The sequence below is a fragment of the Camelus dromedarius genome, chromosome 11, assembly GCF_036321535.1.
Source record: "Camelus dromedarius isolate mCamDro1 chromosome 11, mCamDro1.pat, whole genome shotgun sequence".
NCBI classification, from domain to species: Eukaryota; Metazoa; Chordata; class Mammalia; order Artiodactyla; family Camelidae; genus Camelus; species Camelus dromedarius.
Window position 1 is genome coordinate 8,001,071 of NC_087446.1, and position 27,852 is coordinate 8,028,922.

General features: G+C 55.1%; 1 protein-coding gene across 3 annotated transcripts; it reads right to left on the reverse strand.

Moving 5' to 3' along the window:
• Positions 1-27,820, reverse strand: SYNGR1 (synaptogyrin 1). Of its 3 annotated transcripts, none has more exons than XM_031463300.2 (4): positions 27,657-27,818; positions 9,571-9,808; positions 8,067-8,212; positions 1-3,830 (listed from the first exon to the last, which is right to left on the reverse strand). In XM_031463300.2, exons 1-4 carry the CDS (start codon positions 27,810-27,812, stop codon positions 3,609-3,611), a joined length of 762 nt encoding a protein of 253 aa, XP_031319160.1. In that variant the 5' UTR covers positions 27,813-27,818; the 3' UTR covers positions 1-3,608. The 3 variants fall into 3 exon arrangements, with proteins under 3 accessions (XP_031319160.1, XP_031319161.1, XP_031319163.1); XM_031463301.2 differs by lacking the exon at positions 1-3,830 and adding an exon at positions 4,625-5,599 and having other exon boundaries at positions 27,657-27,820; XM_031463303.2 differs by lacking the exon at positions 1-3,830 and adding an exon at positions 6,582-6,886 and having other exon boundaries at positions 27,657-27,813.
• Positions 27,821-27,852: the final 32 nt, after the last annotated feature.

Below are 27,852 nucleotides of genomic sequence, written 5' to 3' on the forward strand. Positions count from 1 at the left end.
TGGGTTTTGAGTCTTCACTTTATTACTATGTCACCGGAAGTCACCACCTTCACTTGATTCACCACAAATGGATGGATGTCATAAAGGAGGGTGCCAAGGGGCCACTGGAGTCACTCTTGAGACTTAACCAGGTGGTGGGGGAGTCTAGAGTCGGGGCCCAGGATGGGGACCGCCATTCACTGCACACACACACACACATACACACACACACACACACACACAGATATATTTGTGGAGCCTTATATTATACATCTTATATATAGAAAATATATATATTTATACTATACACAGGCAGTAATGCTGCGGGAAGGGCTGGGGCACCCAGACAAGGGCTTTGGGCACCAGGGGATGGGGAGTGTCACATCAAGGGGCAGCGCTGGGAGATGGATGGACAAGTCCATCCTCCCACGAACTCTTAGGAGAGGTGTTCCCCCTTTGTGCTCCTTAAGAGAACCAAAGGGGTCTTGGGCCAAGGTTGGGGGCCCCTGAAGGGTAATATGGGGGCTCTTGGTTACATGGGGGAAGCCTGGGACCCCCAAGAGTCTTTGAAGGTCAAGAATCACCAGGGAAGTTTGGAGTGGGGAACAGAAGCCGGTACTCTGGGAATTAGTCCCTCAGCTATTACACCCCCAGGTGGACCAGGAGCCGCACCGAGGCAGATGGCCTGTGACTGTGCAGGATCAGTGTCAATTCAGAGGCAGAAGACCTGGACCCCGAAACTCTAGCTCTGTGCTTGACATTGGACAAGTCACTGTCTTCCTGGCCCAACTCTCCACATCTAAGCATCCTTGCAGCTCTAAGCTTATGTGGAACCCAGTTTTCCTTGGCCCTCTCTTGCGCTTGAGGGAAGGAGGGAGCCCAAACTCAGCAAGGTCAGTCTGCAGGGGTGCCCTTCTCCAAGGAAGGGCTTGGAAGCAAGGGGGAGGCAGAATAGGGCAGCAGGAAGGGAAAAGGGGATACCGCTGGCCTGTGAGCACAGGCTCTAAGCTTGGGGCCCCCAGGGGGCTGTCCTCAGCCAACAGGGGCAAGGCTTCCCCACCAGCCATTCCGCAGGGGAGTCAGGAGCCCCGGGTCGCAATCATATCCTGCCCTCCAAATCTCTCGTCCACTGTTTCTTGCCTTCCCTACCGCACGGCTTGACAGTAGGATCAATCCTGTCTGGGCTGCACCCAGGATGAGTGGAGGATGCGGAGATGATTCAGCAGCCCCTACTCCTGGCAAGGGTCTTGTAAACTTTCCCATTCTGGGGTGGCAGGGAGAGTCTGTAATAAACACCCAGGGATTGGGTGAAGCTTAAATGGTACCCTGCCCTCTAGCCCAGCATCATCAGCAGCTGGTCAGCGCCCAGGGAGAACAGATGGGCAGCACCCTGGGGTCTCCACTGCCCATCAGCAAGGGAGGCTTTTGGTGGGGAGTGGGCGAGGGGGGTGGGCTTTTCACAGCATCCTGCGTTGGCACAGAACTTCTCTCTGCCAGAAACACCCATGCCCACTCATACCTTCATCTGCTTCACAACCCTCTGGGCTGGTACAGGTTCCACTGCTCAGCCTGGCAGATACTATGATCCCATCCTGTCCCTACTTGGGCCACCCAAGGGAGAGAACCATAGATACAGCCCCTTCCCCAGACATGGAAAATCGAAGTCAGCAACAAGCAGCTGTCACTCGGCTGCCTGGGGTCCTCTCCTGTCACTGCTGTCCCTTGGGAGGACATGACCAGACCCAATCCATGCTTCACTAACTCACTCATGGGCTCTGAGCCTTTCCCCTTCTGTTAAGCGGGGACAATGACGCTACTTCTCTGCCTGGGAAATCCCCCCTCCTCCCCTGGTTGCCAGGCTAACTCCTGCCCATCCGCAGGGCCGCTCCTCAGGGCCCTCAGCTCATCATGCACTCGAATAGCACTTCACCCTGTAATGGACCCTGGGTACAGATATCGGTTTAATGCTCATCTCTGACATCTGCTCCTTGAGGGCAGGGACCCTACCCTCATACTATCCCTGGCACAGGTGTCTCATAACTGCCGAACAAAAAGGCAGGTGAGTATTACCTGCCTCTTCGGGTTCTTGTGGGGGCTGGTGGTGGGAACGTCCACAACCCTGTTGCCCTGCTCCCTGAGGACTGGCTGGTGGATGCTGGGCCCCAGGCCTCCCACACCTCTCTCCCCTCTTCAAGGCCTCCTCATCCGTTAAGACTCAGTGAAGAGCACAGGTTGTGCCAGAGTCCCTCCCTGCCCTCTACAACCCTCCTTGTGCCCTTGGGGACACCTGCCCTTCTCCCCTTCAGCCTGTGGCCTCCCTGAGCCTTTCATATGTACCAAGGGCTCTCACCGTTCACCTTGGGGACACTTTGTCCCATGGCAGCAGCTTGCAGGCTGGCCTTGCTGGGTCTAGAGCCCCTGTCCTCCCACAGAAAGACCAGCCCCTTGGCAGGCCTTCTGGAAGGCCAGAAGAGGGACCCTCCATGTCCTTGGCTATCCCTGGCTGAGCCCGGATGAGGGGAAGATGACATAGTGTCCCAGATCAGCTCTGTTTCCTGGGAGGTCACAAGGGCAGGGAATGGGGCACCTGCTGGGTGGCTGGGGCCAAGAAGCCCAGGTAGCAAGCCCAGCTCTGCCACTCACTCACTGTGACCTTGGGCCGGTCGCTCCCCGTTCTGGGCCTCCTTGTCCACCCAGCCCCAGGCAGGGATTTAGCAAGCCCCTTCTAGAGGCAGGGACAGCGGTCAGTCCTTCAGGAGACCATGAAGGGGTGCTGGAGCTCCCAATGGGATACGCACAGCACAGAGCAGGACAGGGGACCGAGGGAGTGAGGCGAGCCCTCTTGGCTCTCCTGCCCTGGGAGGAGGCCGGAGAGGGGTCGTGAGATGTGGGGAGAGGGGCCTGGAGGCAGGGCTGTCCCGCTAGGGGGAACAGTCAGGGCAGAACAGGCCCCTGGCTTGCAGCAGAATCAGGGTGTCTCACGGGCTGAGGTCCCCAAGGCCTCCTAGAATGACAGTAGCACTAGCAGTGGAGCCCCTGGCTCAGGGATAGGGGGAGGCAGGGAGGACAGGGGACAGCAGGTGCTCTGAAGTTGGGCAGCCTGGGCTTGGTCGCACCTCCATCACTGGCTGCCTGAGTGACCCTGGGCTTCTTGACTTCTCCACGCTTCAGTTTCCTCAACCATAACATGGAGACGGCCCCAACACTCCAAGCAGGGGGACTGTGTCAATCCTAGTGGGTGACAGCCCCCAGTCACACACCATAGCCAAATATTCCCGGTCGACCTTTCCCTCTGGTACCCTCAGGGCCGCCTCCACATCTCTTCCCCCTTTCCAGGAACCATTTGTCTTTCGCCACTCTGCCCAGAACAGGCCTGACACACAGTAGGTGCTCAATGATTGCTCGAAGACACAAAGAATGAATGCAAACCCCCCAGGGCCCTGCTGGACACAACTTACTGGGACATCGCCCCAACACCTACTGCCCCATCCCACCCGAGCTGCCCTGGACCTCAGTGAAACCACCTGGAGGTGCTAAGCAGGGCAGCCTGGGAGGGAGCAGGGGGCTGGGTGTGGAGGGAGAGGGCAGGGGGCAGCTGGGGTAGGGCAGGGGCAGCCGGCCACTGCGGCTCAGTAGCCCTGCGACTGGTAGCCCTGGGGCTCAGTGTCGAAGGTGTTGGCCGGCTGCTGGTAGGTGCCGCCCATGCCGGCGGGGTCTGGCCCGGCGCTGGGCTCCACGTAGGGGGCGTAAGGCATGCTGGAGTCCTGGCTGGGGTCCATGTAGTCCTGGGAGAAGAGGGCCGAGTCGGCGCCAATCTGGTACCGCTGGAAGGCCAGCACAGCCTGGCCAGCCTGGGGACGGGGGCCGGCGAGGACAAGGACAGGCGGGAGGGGATGGTTACGGGAGAGACAGACAAGAGCACTGGGTTAGTGGAGGTTAGTTCACAGGACACATGCAGTAGAGGGTTAAATATCCTCAAAGCACCCAAGATAAAACCAAGCTTGACTTGGGGGAAGGAAGGCTGTCCTGGCAGCCAGCCCAGAACTACATCGTCTAGCCAGAAATAACTTCAGAAATCACCTGCTCCATGTCCCCTAATCCCAGAGGTCACGCTGAGCCACCAGAAATTCTAGAGTTTCCACGTGGATGTTAAAATGGCCCAAAGGCCACAGCATCCTTCTCAAACTGTGTTTTCAGGGTGTTATGCAGAAAGGGAAAAAAAAGTTTCCTGGTGGGACAGAGAACTGTTGGTATTTCCGAAAAGCTATTCTGAGCTATTCTGTCTCTCTTGCACCTAGGCATAGCCATATGACTAAGTTCTGGCCAAAGGATCTCCCTTAAGTTCCTTGTCCCACCCTTTGACTTGATGCCTAAATGCAGATGTGATAGCTGGTGCTCTAGTTGCAATAATGAACCATGAGGTCCATGAGCCAGTTGTAGGGATGGAAGAGGTCTGGGCCACTAAAGACTTCTGGAGCCCCTATGCCAGCCCTGGACCGTCTTCCCAGACTTGGGCTTTGTTTAAACCACTGTTATTTGTAATTTTTGTCATTTGCTGCTGAACCTAATTCTAATTGAAATACTTGGTCAAACAAGATTGGGAACCTGAGTTAAAGAGAAAGAAACAAGTTTCAGGACCATAGGATTTGTCAGAGCCTTGACTGTTTAATGTATGCTGGGGGAATCTAAGGCAAGCAACATTTGCCAACCCTATCTGACCACTGAAGCCCTTCTTTCATAGGACCTAGCTAGGAAGGACTTGTCTACAGCACAAATGCATAGGTAGAAAATTCTTTTTCATTAAAAGCAATTACATTGTTATTAAGGACAACGACACTGACCACACCAAGCTAGGAAAGAAATCAAATCTGTCATTAAAAGAAAATGTTGTATAGGTTCACTTGAGAGTGAACCAGACCAGAGAGTGAACCTTATCCAGAGATCTTCCCAACCCAGGTTATCTGCTTATGATGGAAAAGTGCTAATGTCCTACATACTCCCATTTGGGGCCTGGGAAGACTGAGGCCTAGAAAAGGGAGGCTTCATGGCAGGGTTAGTACCAGAACCCAGATCTGGGACACAGGGCTCCTGCCCCTTCCCAGACCAGGGCCCTTACCACCTCCTTCCTTTTGATCAGTATCTAAGTCAACCAGGAACCCAAAAGGGCCAGCAGATGAGAGGCAGGGGGTGAAGTGTGCTTGGCATTCTATTCCAGAAAGTTCCAGAAGCCCAGTGACTATGCATTAGCTTTTAATTTATGTCACTGGAGAAAGGTCAGAGGGGCAGCCCTCCCTGGAAAGTGGCTGTTTAAAACAAAGTGCCAGGGGTCTAGGAAAGGCAGGCCAGGCCTCAAAGAGACAGGCTGAGAAAATCAGGAGTGGTCCTCTTGTATTTTCCACTATGTTAGGATGAGGTCCTGGCTGCGAGGGGCTCAGATGCAGGAGCCTGGAGAAGCAGGAGGTGGAAAGCCCCCCTGGGGTAGGGGCCACATCTTCAGAATCCTTGAGCCATCAGCGAGTCCACAAGAGCACACAGGGAATGAATGAATGAGTCCCTGAGAGGAACTTCTGCAGACCTGGTCCTCCCGCAGCTCCCTGGCTTCGCTGTCCAGGCCAGTGTCCTGCATGGAGGCAAAGGCCTGGAGCAGATGACCTTGGACCCTTCCAGGGAGGGGCCTGTAGCTACCAGCACCTAGTGCTATCTCTGTGGTCACTCCTCTGTCCCTATTTAGTCAAGGCTTCCCTTGGCCATTGTGTTCAAGGAGGCACAGACAGGAGCTATGCAAGGGGGTGGGTCCCTGCTGGACTGAGGTGCAGAGGGGAGGCTGGGAGCTCTGCTCAGAGCCCAGGGACCTGGCGGTCCACCTGGCCCTGCTTCTTCAGAGCAGGTGTACTCTCTGCAGCATCTCCACCACGCAGTACTTTGCTCTGGGGACCAGTCTGTGCTCCATCACCTCCTCAACTCCTGCAGAGAGTGGAAGGATAGGTGGGTTCCTGCCCAGGCAGCTGAGGGCCCCAAAAGGCAACCTGTGTAGAATTGGAGGCCAAAGTCCTTTGGAAGAACAGGGACTCACCACATGGGAATCACTCTCAAAGTAGAGATTATGGAGGTATCCCTGACTCCTTGGAGAGAATGAATGAACGAACGAACAAAAGAGCCTACATTTATTGAGCATCTCTGTGCCAAGCCCTGTGCCAACCTTTGTTTCACCTGCACAACAGCCTTGAGAAGTTGGTCTATTATCACTCCTCAGCTGAGGGAAGTAGACTGAGGCTCAGAGAGGTGCAGGGGTCTGCCCAGGGTCACACAGCACATGGGAACACAGCCAGAGCAGGAGCCCTCTGATGTCCTTGGCCAGGCCCTCCTTGGCAGCCAGCCTCCACAGGGACTGTAAAATCGGCCTTCATGTCACAGCTGTGGGACAGGCTCCCACACTGTGCCCACAGCTCAGCACCCTGGCAGCCCATGTGTGGAGCCACCTCCAACCATCCAACAGCCTGCAGCAGTCCATCTGGGGGAGATTTCGTTTTGTCTTCCCCTCTCCAGCCTATGGGCTCCTGAGGCCAGGGACCACATCTGATTCATCACTAGGCACAAAACAGTTGCTCAATAAATGTTTACTGAGTGAACGGACACATGAAGAAGAAACAAAAGAGGCAATGAGTGAGTATGTGGTGAGTCTTAACTGGCTTCTCAAGCCAGCCTTCCACTGCCCTGCACACCCTGGCATCCCGGCCAGTCCAGGCAGTAGGACGCCCCCCAACCTCGCCACCAGGCATGATTAGGGCTCCCTGCCTCTGGAAGCCAGGCCGGCCTATGGCTGTGCCGAGGTGGGAAACAGCGTGCTGTATTCCTCCTGGAAGGTAAGGTCCTTGAATCTCCGCACGGCCAAGGCTGCAGTCAGGCTCTGCCAGGAGAGAGCAGGGGGTGAGGCCAGTGGGGAAGAACAGGGAAAGGCAGAGGGGCCAGTAGGAAGCTGGCTTCCATGGGCCGGTGAGCACCTGTCAGTCGGGCTTCCAGACTCGCCCCTGGGAGTCCTGGTGTCCAATCGCCCACCCCTTCTCTGTGAGCCCTACCCCCAAGAGAAAATGGATATCCAGGGATCCATAAAAAGAGAAAGAAGTCTCCCCAGGACAGGCTGGGAGTGGTTGGGGCAAGGAAGCCTGGCTGCAGCACAGCTTCACAGGAGGGGCCAGGGCTGGCTGCCCGCATACAGCTCTGGGGCCTCCTCCTTGCAGAAGGCTGGGCCAGGACAGCTGGAAGGCCTGGAGGGGAGGGGGCTGCAGGAGGAGAAGGGATAACCCTTGGGATGGAGGCACGGAGCATATGTGACCCCAGATATCTTCAGGAGGGAGATGAGAAGAAATAAACTGAGAGGACCTGAAACCAGAGGGAAAGACGGGCCAGCCTTGCTGCTACACTGATGGGGGTTCGAGACCACCGGGTCCAGGCCCGCAAGAGTGACCTCTGGCCGGTGGGGCTCAGAGACAAATTTTTTTTGACCCAAACAATGTATATTTTTTAACGTGAATAAATCACTAACACAGAGATGACATTTCACATAGAAATTCAGAATTCTGGCTTTTCTGGGAAAACAGGAAGACTTGGGCTCTGTGGGTCCTCATTCCTGCTTCAGAACAGGGGCCGAGTAGAAGATGCCCTTTTAGGATGGCGGGCACATGCCACCTACTCCACTCACACCTTCTCACACCCTGCCTGCTCCCTGGGCACCTGTGTTTGTGACACCCCCCACCCCAAGTCTAATCTCCCCGTTTTACAGATGGGAAGATAGAGGCCCAGAAAATTAGAGGCAGCCCCAAGATGTGACCCATCCTGACTCTAGGGTGGGGCTTCTTTCCAGCCTTGAGCCTCAAAGCCTAGGCCTCAGCTTTCTCATCTGTAAGAGGGGACAGTAAATACCTACCACCTGACTACTGGAGTGGTTGGGAGGGGGGTCTGTTACCACAGGCAGGGTGCTCTGTACCACGACCAGGGTCTGCCATCACCACGGGACTATCCTCGCTGGCAGGAGCAGCCCTGCCGTGAGCATCGAGGAAGGAAGCAGAACAGGGCGGGTAGGTACTCACCCACGTGAAGATGGAGAAAAAGGAGAAGGCGATGGCAGCCCGGGCAGCGTCTGTCCCTTCGTTCAGCGGGTTGTCCTTGGGCTTGGAGACCTGCCACTGGTTGGCCAGGTAGCAGAAGCCCACGAACCACAGGAAGGCCCAGAAGGCTGGGTGTCCACAGGGTCAGGCAGAACAGGCCACGAGAGTGGCGAGGAAACGGGAAAACCAAGGAACGGAGTGAGGTTCAAGAGAGCATCTCCCACACTCCCCCACCCCCAAAGGCGGGGCAGAGTGGGGAGCACAGGGAAGGTGCAGGTGAGAACAGAGGCGGGTCACATGCAGAGCGGGAGAGAGACCACGGAAAGGAGCCAGCCAGGCCAGGAGCAGATCCAGGAGGGCCCGGGCGGTGAGAGGGAGGGAGGCAGGGAGAGACAGAGAACAGTCAGTCAGCCCAGGCCGGTGTTTCTCTAACCTCAGTCAAACACAGATTTCCCGGCTAAATCCCTGACGGACCCATGGTCCACCTGAGGCCCGCAGCTCCCTGGGAGAAATGTCCGCCTGGCCCTCCGCCCGACGGCAGCCTCCCAGAGAATTGGGCATGGGAGTATGAGGGGACACTGGGGCCAGGGTGGTGGCTCAACTCTGGGTCTGAGTCTCGACCTCTAATGTGTTTGCAGCCTCACAAAGCCCCGAGGTTGGTAAGGGGCCCTTTGAAAGCCGAGGTCCAGGGAGTTTAGTGGTGGGAAACTTGTGGTGACAAGATATTCTCTGGGTGGCCGGGGTCTACAGAGAAGCCCGGAGCTGCTCAGGACAAAAATATGTGTGTGACCACAGGGTGGTGCCTAGAACCCAGCCCCTTCCAGAGGCAATGCTAAGGAACCCTGGGGCTCCATGGAACAGTTTGAGAATCATTCATGTCACTCTCATTCCTTCAGGTCTAAGGGACCCCAGGCCTCAATGCCTGCAGGTAACTGGGCTCATCCTGAGAATCCTGGGCCTGGAGGTGGGGGAGGTCCCAGCCAGAGACCTGAGACCACAGCCCTAGGCCAGTGACACCAAACCAGAGATCCTCCCATCAGTTTCTCAGAACGCAGAGGGACAGAGGGCAGGGTACCACTGCCAAAGCCCGTTTCTGAAGGGCAAGGGCAACAGTTGAAGGTAGCTCCCAGCTCCAAGTTCTGACTCCCCCAGGGCACCTACTGTGCGCCAGGGCCATCAACCTGTTTAGTCCTCATAGGGCTCCACCAGGGAGGGGCCAGAAGAGGCCACTCTGCTCCCCTCCCCGCTGAGCTGTGGGCGGTTCTGGGGTCTTGGGCCCAGCCTGGTCCCACCCTTCCTTGCTGCCAGGTTTGTCACCCCAAGTCTGTCCCTTCACCCGCCTGCACCTCAGTTTCCTCATCTGGAAAATGGGGAGAAGGGTGGCAGGTGCCTCACAGGTGTACATGAGGATAAGTGGGACCATGGTTGGGACCGCCCCCCTGTGGACTCTGTTGTGCTGGGGGTCCCTGCCGGGGCTGGGGCTCACCCGACACGCCGATGTCAGACAGGACGGCCTTCTTGCGGTCCTTCACACTGCTGATCTGTGGGAAGTACACGTCCAGGGCTAGGTAGAGCAGGCAGGTGAGGAAGGCGAGCACGCCCACGGTCACCCCGTAGCCGCAGGCGTTGGGGTTGCGGTTGTATATGCAGAATTCCTCGCTCTCCGAGGAGCTGTTGAGGTAGCCCTCGTTCACGATGGAGCCGAACACCACGATGGAGAACACCTGCCGGGGAGGTGGGGGGGGGCGGGGGCAGGAATGAGACCCGGGCAGGCCCCCTCCCATACCAGCCCTGGGGGAGGGGGAGGCTACCAAGCCCCTTGGCCTGCTGCCTGCCCCTCTGTAAGCCCCTTCACCCCAAAAAGCCACATGGCCAGAGTTAAGCAGGCATTTCAGAGGAGAGGCCCAGAGAGGGAGGGGAACTCACCTGGGGTCACACAGCACAGGCGGGTTAATTACTTCCTTCTTCAGCTGCAGGCACTGAGGACCCTCCCACTGCAGATGTGGCCCCAATCCCCTTCTAGTCTGCTGAAGGTCTGAGAGGTCTTCCTGGGCCCTGACACCAATTCCTCTCCGACAGGACCTGGCCTCCCAGAACAAGCGTTTTCTCGCCCTCTGGGAACCTGCCAAGCCCCCACACCCCAGGCTGATTTCTCCAGATGCTGGCACGTGTCCAGCCCCATCTTATGATCCCCTCCCCTGTGCGGAGCCACGGGCTGTTCTGGGGTCTCAAGCCCTGTCCTTGGTCCCATCCTTCCCTGTTGCCCAGGCCCTGACAAGTGGAAAGAGTGATGAGTGAAAAAATACACCGGCCACAACAGCACACAACCAAGTGGCAGAGCTGGCTTCAAACCCAGGGACTTGACTCTCAAGTTCACGCTTTTTCCTCCTGCCTCTCGCCTCCCCTGAAACTGAGGATGAGAAGGCCCAGACCCAATGGACACACACACAAACAAGAAGATGGACCCCCGGGTGTGGCCTGCAGGAGCCTCAGGTGCAGGCTGCAGGGGATTTTTATTGTTTGTCCGTTTTCCACTTCACTTTGCTTTCTAATTTTTCCACAATAAGAAGCTATAATTTCAGTGTGTGCTAGACACAGTTTTGTCCTTAGCTAAGACCCAAGATGAGCAGTGACTCCAGGGCAGGTGTGGGAAAAAATACGAGAAGCATCATTTTAAGAATCTTATCTTTTTAAGATGTCCACCCTTTACAACGGGCTTTAGAATGTACTGGACATATCAGTGTAGTAATAATCTATATAAAACAAATCTACATCTTTAAATTGAAGTATAGTGGATGTATAATATTATATGTTACAGATGTATAACATAGTGATTTACAGTTTTTAAAGGTTATACTCCATTTACAGTTATAACATATTGGCTATATTCCTCTTGTTGTACCATATATCCCTGTAGCTTTATTTTATACGTAACAGCTTGTACCTCTTAAACCCTCACCCTTACATGTTGCTGCAAATGGCAAAAAGTCATTCTTTTTTACAGCTGAGTCCACTGTATATTGCTAGACTACTGCTGGGTCAGATGATAGTTCTATTTTTAGTTTTTTGAGAAGGCTCCATACTGTTTTCCACAGTGGCTGCAATAATTTACATTCCCACCAACAGTGTACAAGGGTTCCCTTTTCTCCACATCCTCGTCAACATTTGTTATTTGTGTTCTTTTTGATGATGGCCATTCTGACAGGTGTGAGGTGGTATCTCACTGTGGTTTTGATTTGCATTTCCCTGATTTGCGATGTTGAGCACCTTTTCATGTGCCTGTTGGCCATCTGCATCTACTCTTCAGAAAATGTCTGGTCAGTTCTTCTGCCCATTTTTTAATCAGATTGTTTATTTTTTGACGTTGAGGTGTGTGAGCTGTTTACATATGTTGGATATTAACCCCTTATCGGTCATAGCATTTGCAAATATTTTCTCCCAAATCCCAGAAGACTGTCTTTTCATTTTGTTGATGGTTTCTTTCACTGTGCAAAAGCTTTTAGGTTTAATTAGGTCTCATTTGCTTATTTTTGCTTTTAGTTCCTTTGCTTTAGGAGACAGATTCAAAAAAATTATTGCTACAATTTATGTCAAGGTGTCCTGCCTATGTTTTCCTCTAGGAGTTTTATGGTTTCTGGTCTTACATTTAGGTCTTTAATCCATTTGGGGTTTATTTTTCTATACACTATTAGAGAATGTTCTGGTTTCATTCTGTTACGTGTAGCTGTCCAGCTTTCCCAGCACCACTTATTGAAGAGACTCTCTTTTCTCCATTGTATATTCTTGCCTCCTTGGTTGTAGATTAATTGACCATAAGTGCATGGGTTTCAAATCCACATTTAATGGGAGGGTTGATTCAAAAATTTCTCCTGAAGGAGTGCATGATCAAAAGTTTGGAGACAACTGGTTCGTGACACTGTGTGTTAAGAAGGATTCTGACCCAAGTGTCTGTTAACAGATGGAGAAGTAAGTTGTGACATATCCATACAATGGAATATTATTCAGCCATAAACAGGGACAGAGTTCTGATACCTGCTGCAGCTGGATGAACATTAAAATGGGTGAAGTGAAAGAGGCCAGACACAATGGTTACTATTATAGTTTCTTTTGTGTATTATACCCGTAATAGGCAAAATAGAGACAGAAGACTAGAGGTTACCAGGGGCTGGGGGAGGGGAGACTGGGGAGTGATTACTCAATGGGTATGGGGTGTACTGATGGGGCAATGAACATGCTCTGAAACTAGACAGGTGGCAGTTGCATAATACTGTGAATGCACTAAATGCCACTGAACTGTATACTTAAAAATAGCCTATTGTGGGTAATGTGAATTTTTCTGCAACTAAAAAAAAAAAAAAAAAAGAAAGGTTTGGGATTCTGTGTCCTGGTTCAGCCACAGGCACCAAAGAAGGCAATTGCGGTCTGTGAGCCACACATCGCCAGTCCTGCTTTGGAATGTCTGCATCACTGCCACCTGCAGACCCACACAGGCCTCCTGGCTCACGATTCTACACGGTCACAGGCTCGGGATCTTCACAGTTACCCCACAAAGCAGCAAAGGCCATTTGTTCTGCCCCCCATTAACAGAGTAGGAAAACTGAGGCTCAGAAAGAGAAGGTGACATTGTCGTCAGTAGTACAGGCTGAACTCGAACCGAGGGATCCTGGGCTACTGACACAGTCCAGCCAACAAGGCAGATGCCACCGGGAGATGAAGGCTGGCTCTGATAGCCGGCTGCCTGGGCCATGCACCGCACAACTCCAGGAACTACCACTCACACAGCCCCTGAGACCTGTGCACCAAAACAAGTCCAAGGCTCCTACCAGAAAACTGCCAGGTTGGGAATCCCAGCACTGATGTCACCAGATGTCACTGATCCTGCAAAATGGAAAAGCCTCCTTTTTTAAAATTTTATTTCTTAATTGAAGTATAATTGATTTACATTGTTAGTTTCAGGTGTACAGCGAAGTGATTCAGTTTTACATATATATATGTGTATATATATATATTCTTTTTCAGATTGTTTTCCATTATAGGTTATTACAAGATATTGAATATAGTTCCCTGTGCTCTACAGTAGGTCCTTGTTGCTTATCTACTTTATATATAGTAAAAAGTCTCTTGATTAGAGAGACTTCATACACTGAAGAGTCACACAGACCTGCTGGATTCAAATCCTAGGCCTGCTGCTCATGCTGTGTGGCCTCTGGCAAATGACTTAACCGCTCTGAGCCTCAGACTGGTCCTCTGTAAAAATTAACCTTCCCTCCAGGGCTGATGGGAGAATTACATGCAAGCATCCTGGAGCAGAGCAGGGTACAGTCAGGGCTTAGTAAGAGTTAACTCCCTTCTCCAGGGGCCCTAGGGAAGAATGCAGAGCACCAGGAAGGCCCTCTGGAGCAGCGCTTCTACCAGACTCGCTCCCTGGGGGCTGGAAGGTACACTGCAGCTGCACTGCTGCTGGAGGTGGAAACAAGGGTGGACCCTTCCAAAAGCTGGCTGCAGGGAAGTGGGCAGGGCAGCAGGCGGCGGCGGAAGTCTGGGCTTTGGGGACAGCAGAGGAGGAACCATTAAGAAGGCCCTCTTGGGAGAGAGAAGCAGGGAGTCTTCAGAGACACCAAGAGGAAAGTGCTGGAGAGAATGTGTCCCCAAGAGGGGAAGGAGCAGGATCAAAACACCCTCTGAAGGACCTGGTGGGGCCCACAGGCAGAGTGGAAGGAGGAGGCTTCCAGCTGCTGCCTGTTCTTCAGCCCCCGAAATCCTCACACTCCTCTCCACCCCACAGGCCCCGCAGACACGGGCCTTGGTCATCAGCACAGGTCAAAGGCTTCTTGGCACCTGGCACTATGCTGGGAGGGGGCATCAAGGGGTAATCAGGTTCATGGAGACCCTGCTGTCGGGGAGCTGACCATCTGGATGGACAGGAATGAGGGGGCAAGAGTCTGGGTCAGATTACCTGGGCCTGCTGAATCCTAGCCTGGCCACTTGTCTAGTGGCGTGATCTTGGGCAAGTGACTTGACCTCTCTGAGCCTCAGTTTCCTTGTCTGTAAAGCGGGGCAACAACTGCAGCTAAATCACTGATGTTTTGTGAGGCATGAATGAGGTCACGCATGCAAGGAACAGTATATGACGTGCAGTAAGCACCCAAAAAATGCCAGACTGACACTAAACAAGTGGATAGGTCATTAAGACAGTGACCCTCAGTGGCAAATGCTGGGGGGAAGGCAGCAGTGGGCAGGGAAGGGAGCCCCAAGGAGTGATTTTTGAGCTGAGCAGAGCAGCCAGCCCTACAAAGATCGGGGAAGCTTGTTTCAGGCAGAGGAACAGAAGGGGCAAAGGCTGAAGGTGAGGGAAGGAGCTAGGATGGAGCAGTGACCAGGGAGCTGGGGCTAGAGAGGCGCGTGCGATGGGAAGGGGAAGATGAGGGGACAGGAGGGGGACAAGGCCTGGTGGGCCATGGGGACACTAGATTAAATGCAGTGAGATGTCACAGGGGTGACGAGATCTGGCTCTGTGGATCACGGTCCCCACCCTGAAGCATGAAGATCACCTAAGTGGATCCCCACCGCCTTCTGGATACAGTCCAAGCTTCCAGGGCTGGCGGAGAAGGCCCTCTAAGTAGCTGCCACGCCCACCTCTCCTGGGCCCCCACTCCCTCCATTTCCCACCAGCCACCTCATACCCTAGTCCTTGCCACTGTTTTCTTTCTGGAAGACTGTTTCTACCGCACCACAGGTCCTGGGCTATAACTAACTTTTCTGTTAACGTCTGCAGGGCCGGAAGAGCTGCCAGGTGGCCCTGCTGCTCGGCATGTGCCATCCAGGTTGCTGACGGCTCTGCACCCACAGGGCCCCCTGCATCCAGGGCCTGGGAGGCCTCATCTTAGAGGCAGAGAACTGGGGCCTGTCATCAGTTGTTCATTCATTCGACAGTATTTCTGAGCACTTAGGATGTGCCGGGCCCTGTGTGAGAGGCTGAGGCGGCAAGGTCCCTGTTCTCACCAGGGAGACAAACGGCTGAGAAACGTGCATGTAAGCCCTGACAAGTGCCCTGAGGAAACACAAAGCAGGGCAGGAGGAGACAGGCTGGGTGAACGGGAGGCTCTGAGGTAGTGACCTCTGAGCAGAAGCCCGACTGCAGTGAGGCAGAGCCATACAACTGCCTGGGAGAGACAGGCCACGGAGGAGGAACCACAAGTGCAAAGGCCCTGGGGCATGAATAAGCTTGATGGGGAGACAGCTGAAGCCAGTGTGGCTGGAGCAGAGTGAGCAAGGTGAGGTCACTGAGGTAGGCAAGGACTGGCCCTAGGGACTTGAAGGGAAGGCTGAGTTTGGGAGTCACTTCAAGGTTAAGAGCAGGTGAGTGACTTGATCTGACTTAGGTTTGACAAGGCTGTGGCACAAAGGTGAAAGCAGGAAGACCAGCAGGGGCTATACAGCATCCAGGTGAGGGACGAGGGGCTGGGCTGGCGCGGGCAGCAGGATGGTGTAAATTGGCAGGTACTGAATATATTTTGGAGGTAAAGCCACGGCCTGCTGCAGGGATGGGGAGGGAGAGTGAGAACGAGTCAGGAAACAGAGGTGCCCAAGCCAGGTCCCTTGCAGGCCGCCGGGCTGGGCCAGGTTGCAGAGCCTCCCTTGGATCAGGGTGCTAGTTTACAGATGGAGAAACTGAGGCCCGGGAAGGGAAGAAGCAGGGCCAAGGACACACCACCAGACTCCCCACACTCCCTCCCAGTCCCCTAAGCCCCGAGTTAACACCTGCATTTAGCTGCCATCTCCCCACCTTGAGGGGGGGGGGGGGGCCCAAGAGCGGGCCCGGGCCTCAGGTTTCTGCTCCACAGTCTGAGGCAGGAGGAAGCGGGACTCCCTCAAGACCCACGATGTGGCCGAAATACATGCTCTTAACTCCACGAGGTCTGTGTCCTTATTCTCATTTTACCCACGTCTGTCCAGGGACCTGCCCAGGTCACGCAGCTGGTTAGGGGTGGATGGAGGCTCAAACCCAAGTCTCTCTGAATCCAAGGCCAGTGCTCTGGGCTGGGCGGCCTCCGGAGAGACTTGCCAAGGCCGGGTCTGCAGGGACAGCAAGGAGCACAGGAGCACTGCCGGAGAACCGGAAATTAAACCGGAATGAAACCCTACGCTGGCCACAGCGGCAGAGGCATGGGAGGGACTCATCCCAGGGAGCAGACCTGCTGCAGGGACAGGGGACAGGTCTGCGGAGGCAGGACCAGCAGCCCGGAAACAGGAGAGGATGCAGGGTGGCCTTGGGGGAGGACCCAGAAGGGCCACTGGTCACTGGCAGGCACAGGAAAAACCACCTCTTCCCCTCACATTAAAGAAAAAAAAAGCACCAAGGTAAATGGGCCAAGACTATTTTTTTTCACCATCTTTATAATACAATCCTGAGTCTTTTGAAAAACAGGTTCCAGGTGGCACTTGGAGCAGAGCTATGTCAAACCAGAAAAACAAATTGGAAGGAATCTCAGAATCTTGAGCGACTGCATTCAGAGACACGGGGAAACTGACGGAGACCCCAGAACTGCCAGACCCTCCCTGGTCTCTCACCTCTCCCTCCCCTACTCCCAGAGAGCAGGTGATGGCAAGGCCACAGGCTGTTTGATCATTTTGCCCCTGCTGTTCCTACACCCCAGAATGCTCTTTGCCACCTTTTCCATCTTTCAAATAGGAACGAGCTCCTTCTCATCCTTCAAAACCCAGCTCGAAGGCAGAGATTCCAGCCGCCTTCTGGGCCACCCTCCTTCCCAGTCACTCTCCCTGACCCTGACCCTGCACACACTCCTGCTTGAGACTCATTTACGGGTCTGTCTGACCCCTGAGACCCTGAGCCTGTAGCCCACAGCCTCCACAGGGGCCCTGCGTCATTTGGGAGTGCCTGACAAAACCCACCTCATTTAATCCTCATCAAAACCTCTAAGGAAAAAAGAAACCAAAAAACACCCCCATAAGCAGGTTTATTCAGCCCATTTCACAGAGAAGAAAATTGAGGCTCACTGAGGCCCATAGCAGGCCGACCCGTAGCGGGTAAGTATGGGGCCTCCTGCCCAGGTCCACCCCTCTCCACCCCATGCCAGGATGTGAGCCAAACCTCCACCTTCAGCTGTTCCCCATGAAGAAGAGAATTCCAGATCCCCAGCTCAGGATCCGCATGAGACCCAGGAGCAACCCCTGGTGTCCCGAGCCATGTCACCATCCCATAGCACAGGAAGGGCCTGCCCCATTTTACTCCTCATCCGCATACAGAGCTGGCAGGCTGTGCCTGGGCCACTGCAGGGCATCAGGCTGACCCGGGCTCCAGGACCAGTGCAGAGGTGGGCGGGGGAGAGGTCACTGCTGTTCGCAGGAACTTCCCAGAGGCCTGGATTTAAACATCCTTAGGCACGTGCTGAGTCTTCCCCCAGGTAAGCTGTAGAGAGATGAAGTCGGAAGCCCACGCCCTCCAGTCCTGTCGGCAACGAATGGCACCTCTCACTCTGTACAGGGACATCTGTTCCCAAGCCCGGTGGCTGGGAGGAGCTCCTGGCCCCTGCCTCACGCTGCAGGCAGCCAGCTGACCTGCTCTCTGGCTCTCCACTTCATGGTCTCCGTTGCTGCCCACTTCCAGGCTGCAATGTTGTTGCCTGACTCTGGACAGCCTCCTCTCTGCCTCCTCCAAGGCAGCTCCAGACGCCGCCAGGGGGTGCCCACCACCCCCAACTCTCAGCAGTCCCTGCTGGGGCTGAGGGTAAAGTCCAGCTCCTAAGACATATAAGGTCCCGCTACGTGGGCCGCTGGTCTCACCTCTGGCCTCTCCCAGCCCCTAGTGACCTCCAGTCCCTCATCCATCTGCACACTGGCTCCCACTCAGCTGCTCAGACTCCAAAACGGGCTCATCCTTGAACCCCATCCAACCTGGCAGTTGGGCCTATTTCTTCACCCTCCCCCAAACAATTCTCAATTTATTCCATACCCTCGATGCTGGTCCAGGCCACCACCGCCTCTTAGGCAAGGACAGCAGTTTCCCAAGCTGTGTGCCCACTCCCATTCCTGCACTGTCCACTTCACAGCAACTGGAAAGATCTCTTTAAACCTAAGTTAGATCATTTCAAACTCCTGCTCCATCCCACCCACCCACAACCCCATGGTGAAATCCCCCTCCCCACTGGAATCTCCAAGGTTCCTGCCTTCCTCTCAGACGCCTTTCCTGCCACTCTCCTCTCATTCCCTCTCAAGCTCATTCCTGCCTCAGGACCTTTGCACTGGCTGTTCCCTCTGCCTGGGATGCCTAGAGTTCCCCAGAACTTGCAGGCTGGTTCCTGTTGGTTCCTTCTCAACATCCAAATCTCAATGCAAGCCACCTCCTCAGAGAAGCCCTCCAGACCTGAATCCCAGATCTACAATATTCTCCACTATCTCAATTAATTTTCTTGATAATATCATTATATACTTTTTTCCTTATTTACTGTTTCAGTTGTTGGGTGCATGTCTCCCCTAGAGACCCAGAAGGAGGGTCAGGAAAGGTTTCAAGGAGAGTGAACAGCAAGCCTGATAGCTGGGCAGAGGCACAGGCAGCACAGGAGTTGGGAGAAAGAGTATTCTCTCCTCAGCATCCTTGGCTTGGGTCTCTGCTTGCATACCTAAGACCACAGGGAGCTCACTTCCTAAAAAGGGGCTGCAAAGTCCTTTCCTTTACCACGAGTTGAACCTGCCTTCCTGCTGGTGTCCTCGTGACGTCCCCAATCTGCCTCTTGGGCTCCAGGAAAGGGTAGACAAAGAAAGGGGCAGCTGTGTGTTTAAGGGATGAGTCAGGCTGCAAGGGCCTTCACAGGAACGGGGCCCTGCCTCTCGCAGGTCATGTGAGGAAAACGGCCAAAGTCAACGCAGGGGCGTGTGACAGGCATCTGGTGGGCACTCGGCTTCCTCCAGAGCCTCGTGCAGAGCCGCAGGGCTAGGGCGGGGCGGGTGGGGCTCCAGGGCCCTTCTCTCCTCCCTGGCCCAGGCGCCACGCTCTGCTGCCTTGGAAGTGACCTGCTGGGGATTAGGCCATAATCTTCCTGCAAGCTGTCCCCGGGTGTTCTCGGCGGTGGGGGTGGGGAGTGGGCTCTGCCGGGCCAGCCTGTCCCTGAGGTACTGAGCCTTGGCCCGCTGATCTGAAGGCTTCCTCATCTTCTTCCTCCGTGGCTGAGTAGCCGCAAGGGGGTGGAAGTCTCAAAGAAATGGGGATACTGAGATCCAGAGACCAGCTGCTTGACCTGCCCAGGGCTCATGCTCTGCACAGAAGTATCCAGATGCCCCGCCCCACAACCTTCCATATCCCAGGTCCTGCCACCTCTGATCTTTCTGAGGTGGAAGGACGTGGGGGAGAGGGGGGACAGGCAATACCACTCTGGAAAAGGGTTGTGAACACCAACCAAGTACTGGCTGAGCCCTTCCCCAAAGGACCTCATTTATGCACCAGTGAGCCCTGGAGGAAGGCACTGCTGTCCCCATTTCACAGACGGGGAAACTGAAGCTCTGCGAGGTCCTTCAGCTGGTAAGAACGGCAGGGTTAACCAACCAGTTGTCTGCTCTACCTCACCCCAATGCCAGCCTCTGCCCTGCCAGCCCCTACATGCCTGCCATTGTTCACTCTTTCTATCCCTCTGAGGAAATTCCTGGTCTTCGGAGAGATAATCCGGTCCCAGGCTCTGCCTCACCTTCTGGAGGAGACACAGAGGGGGAAAGCTCCCCACTTCTAGAGTTCTTACAAGCCTTCACGAAGAGCACAAGGAAAGGGAGGAGGAGAAAGCAAGCTTCGGGGGAATCCTGGAAGGTTTCAAGGGGGAGGTGATATTTGAGTTGGACCTTGAAGACTAGATGGTAGGTGGAAGAGGGAGGGCAGAGCAGTGCAGTTCCCAGCCTCATTCACACACATGTGGAGCCCTTACAAGATGCCAGGCACCGTCTAGCACTGGGGTTATGACAGTGACCTAACAGATGTGGTCCCTGCCCCCCAGAGCTTACAGCCCACAGGGGCAGCAGCCTCTCCTCACCGCTCTGCTGTGCCTCTTGGCCTTGGCCTTTATCCGTGCCATTCCTCCTGCCCAGAACGTCCCCCCTCTCCACCTGGCTGGCCCCATCCCTCTCATCTCAACTCTACTGTCCCGAGCCCGAGTGAGTGTTTCCTCACTCTGGGTCTTGTGCTCCATATGTAAGAGGTTTCTCCACCACATGTCCCTCCACTAGACTGGGAGTTCTCGTGAAAACCAGGCACGCTAAAGAGAAGACAACAGGATGTCTGTGCCCTGAGGCTGTCGGAACCAATGGGAGGATGTATAAACCCCTCACTGCGCCAGAGGCAGTTGGGAGAGCCATTAGTAACAATGGGCCACGGGATCTGGCAACGCGAAGGTCACAGGTGATCTTGACAAGATGGAGAAGTGAGGGAGACAGCCTGAGCGGGGTGCATGTGAGAGAAAACCGGAGGAGAGACACCAGAGACGGTGACCACAGACAAATCTGAAGGACCAGAGGAATGGGCCAGGGGGTGGAAATAACACACATTTGTAAGCTGATGGGAAAGAGCCAGAGTGGAGGAAGGAGAAGAGAGTGGAGGGAGGGAGGGAATCAGAGTCCATGAGCAGATGGCTGGGATCTAGCGGACCCTGCAAGGCTGGCCTGGGCCACCAGATCAGGCGAGAGCCTAGGAGACGGGCAGGTGTGAGGGGGCCAAGGGTGGATGCAAGCCGAGCTTCACCAGGTGAGTGCAGCGACACAGGAGGGCTAGAGCTGGGAGCAGGTGGCTGAGGCCACCAGGGAGCCCAAGCTGGAGAAGGGGACAGGGAGGATGGGGTGACGGCTGGTGCATAGCTGGAGGGTCAATGGCTCAGAGGCCCCAAGCCAAGGACCACTGGAATCGGGGTAGGTGAGCGAGAGAGCTGGAAAGACAGGGGGTGGTGGAGAGGCAGACACCTGAGTTCACGCAGCTCCTGGGAACAATGGCCAGGGCCAGGGCACACCCGCCGAGAGTGGCTCAGGTGGTGAGGACAAGACTGTAGGAGGAAGGAGGCCAAAGAAGGGAGAGGCCAGGGTGTGAGAAGGATCATGGAAGCAGGAACTACGGTGACCAGGAACGCAGACAGGGTGGTGCTGGAGAGGGCAGGTGCCAAGTCTAGGCATCTTCCAGGAACAGGGGAAGTGACCTGGGGCTGGCCCACAGTGAGGGAAGTGGCAGGTCCAGTGCTGGCCTGAGATTCAAAGCTCACAGAGAATGGTCTGGAAGCCGCCTCAGGAGCCAGATGGACCCTGCCCATCTCCAGACCTGGCAGAGGGAAGGTATGAGGCAAAGAAAGGCGCCACTAATAAGGCTGCTGGGGAAGCGCAGTCCTGGGGGAAGGCCAGGTTACGGTGCAATTTACAGAAGGCATCAGGGACGTTCAGAGGAGGCTGAAGATTTGGGGAACAGACCATGTTCTCTTGACCCCGGGACCCTGAGTTATTTGAGGAGCCCTGGCTTATTGGGGTTCCTGAATGATTGCTTTCTAAATGGTCTGAGCCTGACAGTCTGGGGCTGTCCCAGCCAAAGGGCTACCCCTTCCCCGCAGTTCCCCTCCTCCCACACCATCTTCCCCAGCAGAGGGGAGCTGAGCAAAATTCCCTCTTGGACCGGAAGGCTCCCCCAGAAACACAGGGGCACCAGCCGCCCTGCCAGCTCCAGGTGACACTGTTCTGCTCATATAGTAATGGACCCAGGGCCCAGGGCTGCCCGGCTGCAGGCCCCCATAAAGCATTGGGGGTTGGTTCTTGACATCACTTCTTTAAACACTGACTAGTCCCAAAGTTCCCAACCTACAATTATCTAGGAGCAAGAGTAGGGTTCTTTGAGGCTGGAAAGGCTAGGAACCACCAGCCCAATCTGATGTCTTTTCCCATTTGACAGATAGGGAAACTGAGGCCCAGAAAGCACTGGCATCTTCTCAAGTCACGCCACCAGTTAGGGACAGAGGGGGTTCAGAATGTGGCCTCAGGCCTCCGGGCCCCAGGCACTTCCCCATGCTCTGCCTCTCCTCCCACTGGACAGCTGGTTCTTCCGGTGTAGGTGCCAAATGCGGCTCCCTTGCCAGCCCTGCCATCTGCTCTCTTCCTTTCCTCCCTCCTCCTCCTGGTTTTTCCTCCTCTCCGCCCTCCCTCCCCCAGCCTTTGTTCTTTCTTCCCAGGTTCAGGCCTGCCTAACAGCCTTACACAAGTGGCCACGTGGGACTCCCCATGTGGCTGGGGACTCCCAGAAGCAGGAAGCAGAGGCTACATCCTGGAAGTCAGGTGTGGGCTGCAATGCCAGCAGCTCCAGTTAATCTCTCTGGGCCTCAACATCTCACCTGAAGTTGTGGGTAACAAAACCCACTGGACAGGGATGTCACACACCTGCAAGAGCGGATTGGATGGCAAGCCCTTTAAATGTCTATTTTCACAAACCAAGTCTGCTCCAAACCTAGCACTCCAGTCTCCTGTTACAGATGAGGCTTGGAGAGGCTAGGATTTTCCAAGGTCCCTCTCTGGTGGCCCTGCTCTTGATGCCAAACCCAAGGTTCCTCAAGTTCCCACACTGCCCCAGGACCTGAAGAAATGCCCAAGATACGTGTAGAAACCTATCAGCCAACAACTACTGAAGACCTCTCTGCACTGACCCCATTCTAGACCTGAGAGAGATGGACCAGCCAACACAACAGTCAGCCACAAGCAGGTGAAGAGGCGAGGAAGATTCCAAGATGATAAATGCCAAAGGAACACTGGATTTACCTCCATGGACCCAGCTCCCTGAGTAAGTGACAGGACCTTGCTCAGTGATGGGAGAGGTGGGGCTGGATGAGACCACACGTTTCCTGCTGGGACCCCTGCCCCCAGGGCCTTCTCCAAGCCACGCCTCCACACAGTAGCCACAGAGAGCTTCTGAAACACACCTCTTCTCTGCTTAAAAGCCCTTTCTGAGGCTCCCTATTGCCCTCAGATGAAGCCAGCTTGTGAAACTGTCATCCAAGGCCTACCCTTGGCTGCTCACCTGCTTGCCCCTTCAGCCTCTTGACTTGTCACTCTCACTCACAGACCCGGACCCCCAAGAGCTCACCATCATTTCTAAGACCCACTCAGACCTCATGGCCCCAGGTATTTATTTGCACATGCTGTTTCTCCCACCTGAAGTGCCCCCCAACACTTCTTTATCAGAACCAGCTTAGGAGTCACCTCCCCCTGGAAGCCCTCCACATCCCCTGGCAGAGGTAGCCATTGCATTTCCTTCCTGTAGCATCCTGGATGGTGCTTGTGGACTCAATTCTGTTCTCACCGGACTGAGAGTATCTCCGGTGGGACACATAGGCTGGCACGGACTTGGTGTTTGTGGAAGGAATGAATGCACACCACAGTTGGCCAGAGGCTCTGTCTTCACTCTGGACCCCTTTTATCCACAGATCCTGCAGGCTCCAGAATTTCTACGCGGGACAGCTAGGGTGTGGAAATCTGGTTGGGAGGCAACCCAAGGGGTCTCATCTTGAAGCTGCTGCCTTAGCAAACTCAGCTTTCATACTCAGTGTTTGCTTGGGGTGACTGAGGGGCTCTGATAAAAATGTGGGTGTAAAACCACCCCTTCAAGCTGCCCCTTGGTGCCACTTCAACTCAGACCGGGAAGCTACGGGGAGTACACTGAATGTGGACACGGACAGGGTTGAAACTGCAGCTCTGACAGTCCAGAGCCCAGTCTCTGTTTCGAGCCAGTAGACAAGTCACTTCCAGCATGCGCCTTACTTCTGTCATGGGGGCGATGACACCTACCCTACTTACAGAATCCTTAGTGTTACAGCCAAAGCCCTTAAGAGATCAACCGTGAAAACAGCAAAATTTCAAATGTTTTATTGTTTTATTTGTCCAAAACAGAGCATTAATTAGAGAAAAAAAAAACCCTCTCATCTATCAGCTCCCATATTCTTTCCCAATAAATAATTTCAAAACTCTATAAGTAAGGACATAAATTCCCAATAGAAGGTGGTCCTTTACAGGAAGACATCTAGCTCCCTGCCGGAACTCCATTTTCCCACCTGGCTCCAGACAAAGAAAAGGGTCACTGACAGGCTGCGGTCACGGAGCAAGAGGGCACCTCTGACCCAGCCCAGCCTCCTTGTTCTAGTGGGAGACCGGAGGCACAGGGGTGGCCACAGCTGGTGCCTGGGGGAGCCAGGAGTGGCGGCAGGTCTCCTGGCCCCCAGGCAGCACAGACCACCTCCCTGCCAACCCAGGTCAGAGGAAGCAGCTCTGAGCTTGCCCTGGACACTGTCCCAGCTCAGCCATCCCCTCCTCACCCAGGGCAGGAAGGGTCCAAGTTGGGGTCTGCCAGAGGGCTCACTAGCTCCCTCCCCACCTTAACCCACAGGTTCAATTCCTCAATTCCTACTGTGAGTAATCACGCTCCCAGGTGTATGTTTGTGTGTTGGGGTGGGGTGCAGGGCCCAGGGCGCATAAGGGCAGAGAGGAGCTGAGAAAGCCTCAGTCAAGAGATAAGGGGGTCCTGCCAGGCCTGGGGGCTCAGGTTCTAGGGAGGGTCCAGGCTTGGTGACACCCTAAAGCTTATATGGTTTGGGGGCCCACTTTCAAATAAACTAGTAACAGAAAAAGATCTTTTTTTTTTTTTTACAAATTTTACAAAATCATAAGCCCATATGCACACATTGCTAGGGCCCCTCCAGGGCTGCAGATGGGATCTGGGGAGCACAGAGGGAGTCCTCAACGGAGTGACCAACCGTCTTGTCTGTCTGGGACAGAGGGGCTCCCAGGATATGGGACTTACAGTGCTAAAGCCAGGAAAGTTCTGGCAAACCAGGGCAAATCGGTCCCGGATGCCCAGGCTCCATTAGCTCGAAGATGAAGCTTCATGCCTGCCAGACCCTGCGGTGAGCAAAGGAGTGCAAGGGCGAAGGGCAGGTGGCTACATGCGTCCACTGCATGCCCCCGATGCATTAAACTGTCTCAGCGCACCACCTGCCTTTGAGAAAGCCTGGAAGGAGGCAGCAGCCCTCCCCAAGAGGTGGGGTCACACATGCTTTTTTTTCTTTTTTCTTTCTTTTTTTTTTTTTTTGCGGTAAAATACGCATAACACAGAATTTACCATCTTAACCATTTTTAAGTGTACAGTTCAGAGATATTAAACATATATATTGTACTACCATCACAAATGATATATGTTTTGCAATAATTGGCAGGTATTCACTTCTATGATCAGAAAAAAACCTATGTATTTTTTAAGTGTCGATCAGCCTGTATCAGATGCCTTTGCTCACACAAAGGTAGTGAGCAGGGCTAGGACACTGTGGGGGCCTTTGGGAGGGGTTTGGGCACTGGATGGGGGTTGGCCCAGATGACCTTCACCCTTTCCGGTCCTGAAATCCCAGGATTCTGAACTCTTCCTCACCCAGAGTAAGCACTGTGCCTTGGAAACAAGAATATTTAGGTTCAAGTCCTCCATCTGCCTCTTACATGCTGAGTAACCTTGGGTCTCTCTGAGCCCCAGTTTCCTCAGTTGTGACACAGGTATGACACACGTGTGACAAAGGCTATTGGGGGTACCAGCTGGGCAATGGTGAGAGCAGCCCTACATACAGTGATGCTCAGTCAGTTACCTTTACTCCCTTCTGCCTGGAATGTTCTCCCTGCACCTTGATGCGCACATATGTAAACCCTCCTCTTCCTTCCAGGCCCAATTTGACATCACCTTCTCCATGAAGCTTCTCTGATTCCTCTCCTGGCTCTCACGGCCTCTGCCCCGGGGTACCTGGCTCACTCCCCAGCAGGACTGTGGGCTCCCTGAGCACTGAGGGCTGTGTCTGAGTCATGCCGCCTTCCCTCTGGGCCTAGCCGACTCAGTAAAGCTTTGCTAAATGAAGCCATCAAAGGTAGAAGTGACCCAAGCAGACAAAACGCCCACACCCCCTCACAAAGCCAGTGACTTCACCCTCCTAGGGCAGTGGCCCAGTGGCCAGTAAAGGGAAACAGGGCACAGAGCCCACCCATCTGATCAGGCAGGTATTCCCCAGAGCTCTACCTTCGCCAAGGATCTGCCAGGGTCTCTGGGGGAGCTGGAGATGACACAGAGGAATGAACTCAGCACCATAAACCCTGCTGGATGTACCCAAGGTGTCAGGCCCTGTGCCAGCACTGGGGACCCAAAGACTAAAGAACAGGACTTCCCTGCACTCAAAGAGCTCCCCAGCTGGTGGACACTTGAGAAGAAAAGGGGTTTAAACGTGGCCACACTTCCTTTAGCACCAGAAGGAAGTTTTAACGTTTTTAGACGAAGGAAAGGTAGCTCCCTTTCTCTCTGGAAGGCCGGAGATAGACACTCAAGCTCTCCCACCCATCACATCTTAATATGGAGCGAGGGAGCTTGAGCTCCCCATGGCCACAGCTAGCTTTAGATGTAGCCCCTTGGGGTAGCTGACAGTGTCCCTGCCCTGTGTCCCCAATCCAGGTCCTTCTGGTCTGGGCCCACAGGAATGGGCCTCAGGCCTGTAGAGGGAAGACCCTCTAGTGAGGGCGTGTGTGCAATGGCCAGCAACCCTAGGGGGCCTGAGGCATCCCTCCCCAGACAGCAGCAGGCCTCCATCCCCTGAGGTGCTTGCCCAGGCCATGTGAACCCCTCCCTGTGTGCTGACTGTCTCTGTCCCATCCTCCTCTCCCCGACTCTCCAGGTTTGAACAGGGACCCCACTCAGCCCTCTGCACTGGGGGATTTTTGTCCTCATCAGGCTGAACGGGCCTCTCTGCTCTTCCCTGTGGGCTAGGAGACCTTTTTCTCACCGCTGTCCCTGCCCCACCCCCCAGGCATCCAGGTGTTGGCACAGATTCTGGAAATACCAGACCCCAGGGAGGTCTCAAGGAGGCTCCTCCCACCTCTCTACAAATCGGGAAACTGAGGCAGGCGAGCGGAGGCGACCCTGCCCACCTCGGAATTTAACTCCTGGTTTCCTGTGAACATTTCTCGAGTGGTTTCCAGCCCAAGGTCACGCTGCAGAGATGCAGGTCCCGGGTAGAAGCCAGGTATCCGGCTCCCGACGCATCGCTCCACAAGGTCCGGGCTAAGCCACAAAAACCTGCTTTCCTGCCCTTTCCTCCTCCAACGTCCATAGCAAGCGCGCGTGCACCTCAGCAAGATGATCCACCCCCCAAAAAAGGCCACCTGAAACCAGGATTCCGTCCCCACGGGCGCGGGTCCGCCCAGGCGGCCGCGCGCAACCCGAGCCGCGAGGTGCCTGATCGCGGCCTGGAGGTCACCGCGACGAGGGGAGCGCAAGACGGGGACGCCAGGAAGCCAGGGTTTGGGGCGCAGGAGCGGGAGCCTCCAGTAGCGGGAGCCCCTGGCGAGCGCCGGGACCCCCGCCCGGGACCCAGGAAGGAGAGAGAGGCAGGCGCCAGTACCCGGGCCGGACGGCTCCCCGCCGGTGGCCGCGCCCCTGCCCGCACTCGGTGGGGTTGGGGGTCTGTCCTGGCGTGCCACCCTTGTCCGCGCCCCCACCCCACCCCCAGCCTGGCCAGGCCACCCAGCTGTCCTTACCCAGGACACGACGCGCAGGATGGTGTGTGGCTGCCGGATCAGGGTGTAGGGGTCGAAGGCGCCCCCGGCTTTGCCCGCTCCGTACGCACCCCCTTCCATCGTGGCTGCACCCGCGCGGTGCCCCCCGCTCGGCACGCGCCGCCGGCCCGTGCGCATGCGCGGCCCCCCCACCCCGTCTCCGGCTCGCGCGACTGAC